Source organism: Triturus cristatus, chromosome 7 (assembly GCF_964204655.1).
Source record: "Triturus cristatus chromosome 7, aTriCri1.1, whole genome shotgun sequence".
In the NCBI taxonomy this organism is placed as follows: Eukaryota; Metazoa; Chordata; class Amphibia; order Caudata; family Salamandridae; genus Triturus; species Triturus cristatus.
Genome location: NC_140590.1, coordinates 1,792,223,578 through 1,792,229,102, shown reverse-complemented (window position 1 = coordinate 1,792,229,102; position 5,525 = coordinate 1,792,223,578). Strand labels below are relative to the sequence as shown.

At 40.3% G+C, this 5,525-nt stretch overlaps 1 protein-coding gene across 1 annotated transcript; it reads right to left on the bottom strand.

Annotated features, from left to right (window-relative positions):
- Positions 1–3,637: 3,637 nt before the first annotated feature.
- LOC146813154 (olfactory receptor 1G1-like) lies at positions 3,638–4,564 on the bottom strand. The gene has a single exon (XM_085615277.1). The coding sequence runs from the start codon at positions 4,562–4,564 to the stop codon at positions 3,638–3,640; it is 927 nt and encodes a 308-aa protein (XP_085471403.1).
- Positions 4,565–5,525: the final 961 nt, after the last annotated feature.

The following is a 5,525-nucleotide window of genomic DNA, read 5'->3' as shown; positions in this document are numbered from 1 at the left end:
GGGGTTAATAGTTTCTGCTAAAGATTGTAGAGCCAAAGGAGGGCAAGGATCAAAGGGGGATCCAGATTTGCTCGCAAGAATGGCTTTAAGGGAGTCTTCAAGGGAGACAGGGGCGAATGTATTCAAACTAGTTGGAGGTTTCACCCTCTCCACTCTCTCATCTGCTTCTAGAATAGAAGAAGCTGGGGGAAAGGTTCTCACGATTTTAAGAATTTTGTTCTCAAAGTAATCTGAGATATCATTACATAGGCTTTGAGATGGCGGAATCTCCTGCGACAAGACAGAAGGATTCATAAAGTCCTTGACTATTTTGAAGATTTCTCTTTGCTCTTGAGCTGCCGTATCGATGGCCTGAAGATAGTAAGCTTTTTTGGCTGATTTTATATCTGCATGATACTTTCTTCTAGCCTGTTTATAAGTGTCACGGGCAGTGGTCTCATAATGCCTGCGCCACCGTCGTTTTAGTATTCTTAGTTTTCCCAATTCTACTCTCAAGGGTAATGTAAACCAAGAAGCCTTCTTTTTCGTTTTGATAGGATTTTTAGTGCTGGTAGGACCTAATTAATGGCCTATCATAGTTATCCAATCCCGCAACTTTTGGTTATCTACAGAGGTATTGCCTGTTGGCACCAGGGTACAAATTCCAGGAGCATCCAACACATCAAGTCTGCTGGATAATAGGTTTCCAATTAGGTTTACAGATCAAGTTAGGGGTAGTGATATTATTTGTGGTTATATCTGACATTTTATGAGTTAATGAAATATGGAACGGGATAAAAAAGTGGTCCGACCAAATCTGAGGAGAGGGAGGTTTAACTGTCAGCCTGATGGAATTAGAGCAAATACAATCTAATGAGTGGCCTCCCAAATGTGTATGTTGATGGGTCAAAAGAGTGAGTCCTAGAATATTAATAATATCCATAAAGCAGTCGACTCCAGGAGCTTTTGGAGAGTCAAGATGCAAATTTAAGTCACCCAGTATGGTAAAGTTCGAGAATCTGACTACCAAGTTGCTGAGTGCTTCTCCCACAGTCTCCAAGAATTCCTTAGGGGGACCTGGAGGGCGATAAATAAGTGCACCTGAGAATGTAAATGAATCATGTATTCCCAAAGAGAATGCTAACGCTTCTGCTCCCTTAATATCAACAAGTTCATGGGAGGAGCATTTTAATGAGCTACGATATATAATAGCAAGGCCTCCTCCCCGTTGTTCCTTTCTGTCCAGACGCTGAATGGAAAAATTTTCCGGGAGAGCTATAGCCAGATCAGGATTACACCAAGGCTTCAGCCATGTCTCAGTGATCAGAAGCCAGTCGAGCTCATTTTCAGAAATAAGCTCATGTATATTTTGAGCATTTTTACATAGCGAACGGGCATTGATAAGACCGCCTGGCAATATTGGAGAGATAGGCGATGTTTCCGTGGTAAACTTAGACAATGGCACAACGATATCTTGTTTACACAAGGCAGAGACAGAGTGTACAGCCTTATGACAGTCAGGAGAGGGAACAGTGCATAGTGGCACGATAGTGGATGCCATACCTGCAGTAAACTGAAATAGATACAACCCAAGGGAGGGTCTCCCGCCTCCGCGCCTCCGATGCGCTGACGGGCGCAGACGGGCAAGACTCTGGCCCGACTCAGGCACGAGTCAGGCACTACCGCTGCGCGTCACCGCTGCGCGGTCCAATAGGAGCTTTAAGTAGTGACTCCCCTCACCTCCGCCTGAGCACTAGAGCACTCTGACCAACATCCTAATTTGTACATTATTAATGTTTATTGCATTGATCTTAACAGTGAAACCAAGGCAATCGATACTCATATTGCTACTTTGATAAGTGAAGCATATAAGTCAGGTTGTGAATTGTTTAGCGGTGTAGTGAATTCAGATAAAGCACTGTTATTTCCAGACCAAGTCATAAAGATGTCATCAATGTATGTTTTCCATATGTTTATTTTATTCGGAAAAGGGTTACCAGAGTTTTGTATACCTGATGCCACAAAAACATCTATGAAGAGGATGACAAAGCTAGGAGCTAAAAGTGCTTGCACTGGATGTACCTTTGTGTTGAAAGCAGTATGTACCATCAAATCAAAAGCCATTTAAAGATAGAGCAATCTAAAACAAGGAAATTACAGAGACATTGGTGCCTGAGGAGATCGCAGTCTTTTCTTTAGGAGGGACTATCACTTGTATGCCAACCTCTTGTAGGATATTCATATACAGTGAATCACCTTGTTTCACTGCCTGATAGTGAAAGGGCAGGAATAGGCCGTACTTAACAATATACGGTGTATTCCTGCCATTTCCCAGAGCTGGTGCAAAATGTGCTGCGTAGCACCAACGCTGCCAATGCAGAATGCAGCACACAAACAAAGAGGAGAAATAAAGAGATTTCCCGTTGTTATGTCTCACCTGGGAAGGAGTAGCATTATGATGCATTCCAAGGGCTACCAGTAATGGTAATTCTGGGTATGCACCAAAATCGATGAGTGGATGTTTAAGAACACCCATGCCCCACCCATGGATCACCTCCCTTGGGCACAGTCATACTTTGTGCTGTGTTGTGTTACTCTAGTTTTGTCAAACCACATGAAGCCCGCAGGGTGACCTTGCCCTGCTTGAGAAATTAAACTGTATGTCGCAAGGGTGACACAACTCTTTTGTAAATATTCCTCTTAAATTTGAGGGTCAAAATGTAGGCGTGCAACTAGTCTGATAGTATGTGTGTTGTCTTTCACATATGTGTTCTTATTGGGCATGATATCATTGAGCTTGTTGAGTTTGAAAAAGTTGGCCTTTTTCCAGTTTATGACTTTCGTCATGCAGGCGGAGAACTTTTTTCTTGTGTGAGAGGTCTTGTCCAAGAAGGAGAGTATGATTTGCATGTAATCTGCATAAGAGAGGATGTTGATGTTGTTTGCACAAATGACGTTTGGCCAGAGGGGTCATGTTTGCGTTGAAGAGGGTGTGGCTTTACTGTAAGCCTTGAGGCACTCCACAGATGAGTTTGCGGGCTTCTGAGGGGTGAGGTGCCAGGCTGACAGCTTGTGTTCTATCTGTTACTTCCTCGATAAATATATATTTAAAATCTGAATGCCCCAAATCCTCTCTACAAATTGTTCCCTCCTTTTGATCCTGAATTTGCATATTGTTCATACTCAAATCTGCAGTCTATTTAACAGATATTGACACTTTTAGTTTACCATTGTCTGTTTCTTTCTTTAATGTATTACTCGGTGATTCCTGTACCCCTGCTCTTCTATATAAGAAAGTATTCAAAGCTCTTAAAATGCAAAAATAAACTCCAGCTTTTTATTTCAAAATATATACTGTCAGAGGGTAATTTGTTGTGACATTGGCATCTTTTTATTCAAGTGTTATCTTATTAATGTTGTGTTTATTGAATGTTTGTGAAAGCATTACTCTTGTGAAACAGTACTGCATTTATATGGCTATTTTTTGGAACATATTTTTGAAAAAAGCCTTCTGCTGAAATGTTTGCAGCAACATTGAACTCTGAAAAGCACATCATACACAAAATGACATCAATACATCAGTGAATATCATATGCCAAAATATATTAAACTGGTTTGCCACCATTGAAATAATGCAGCCTTCTTTCCACATTTTAATTCATGTTGTTTTCTTCATCTTTCTGAGAGTATGTTTAATCTCTGCATTTTTCAAACTGTAGATAATGGGGTTACATAGTGGAGTAACAGCAACATATGACAACGATATTATCTTGTTGTGTTTATTTGAATATGTGGATGAGGGCCGCATGTATGTTGAACAGAGAGATGCAAAGAATAAAACAACCACAGTGATATGGGAGGTACACGTGGAAAAAGCTTTATTCTTCCCGCCCTTTAACTTGATTTTCAGAATTGATGCTGTGATTTTGCTGTAAGATATAATGATCAAAATAAATGACATCATGGCTACTACAACTCCATTAATGTAAATATATGTCTCATTGATGAAAGTGTCACTGCAGGAAATCTTTAACAGGGCCGTCAAATCACAGAAAAAGTGGTTGATTATGTGGGAATCACAGAATGAGAGCTTGGTCAAAAGCACAATATGTGGAGCTGCATTTAGAAGACCAATTCCCCAGCTTCCAGCAGCCAGCCACATGCAAGCAGCCTTGTTCATGATGGTCATGTATCGCAGAGGAATGCAGATAGCGACATACCGATCATATGCCATGACTGTGAGGAGAAGGACCTCAACTGTTACTGTGCCCAGGAAAAAAAACAGCTGTAGCAGACATTCAGTAAAAGATACCTTTATGCCCTTCAGAGTTAAGTGGGCCAGCAGCTTTGGAAAAAGGACGGAGACGTAACAGATATCAAGAAAGGACAAATGTGTGAGGAAGAAGTACATAGGTGTGTGCAGATGTGAGTTTGAGTAAATTGTTGCCAGGATCAGAAGATTTCCTACTAGAGTTAACAGATAAACCATTAAAAATGCAACAAAAAGTGGAATCTGCAACTGTGGAACATCTGAAAATCCAACAATGAAAAAATATTCACTGGAGCTTAGATTTTCTTTGTTCATTTATACAGAAAGGCAGCAATGCAAGAAATTGAAGTTACCCTGCAAATAAAATAAAAACACAATTGAATTTGATTTATTTGTTGTCAAGAAACTTAAGTGATGAGTGATTTCTCTATTGATTTGCACATAAACCTGTTGGATCTTGTCTGGCTCTGATGGTGAACAGTCATTTTAACCTGCCCATCTACAGAGGGCTACCACCAATGATGTATCAGGACATCTTCAAAGAGTGGGAGACCTGTCAAAGCCAATCATCAATGCAATAAGAACACTCCTCATTGATTAGGCCACCATTTTTTTCCAGAAACAAACAACTCCAAAGTGCCAAAAGGAATACAACACCAGAGCAGTTCTGCTAAACGTGCTTCTTCAGCAATGGTATAAGCACCTTTGGCAAACTTACTCTGCCAACATAAAGAAAAATCCGAGTGGTATCTGATCTACTGGCCATGCTCCCCTCACTTGCAGAGTAAGATAATGCTGACAATTCTTCCCATGAACGTTTAAAGTATTTTTTACTATTTTACATGTCCGGATGCCAGTAACATCACATCACAATACCCCCCTTGAAACGTTTTACCAGTCTATCACAATGTTTGCACTTAGAAACATATGAATTTTGAAGCTCTTTTGTTACTAACTTCTTTAAACATTTTGATTGTATCTGCGCAACCCCTGATGGCACTTAAAAACACCTTCCAATTTATTACCTGAATATCATTACAACTCTTGGAAATATAAAATTGAGTGTTTCCCTTGGCCACCCTCTCTACTTTGTATTAGTTTCAGATAGTTTTGTTCCTTTCTTGATGACCTCTCTTCTCCAGTCATCATGTTTGGAAATGCACGTTGGTGTTACCTCTGTTGAAAAATCATACAACAGACCCTACCGACCTTTCTAATTATCCTACTTTTTCTCGTATCCCTGTTGGCCAAATTCGTAGAGAGATCTGTCAATAAA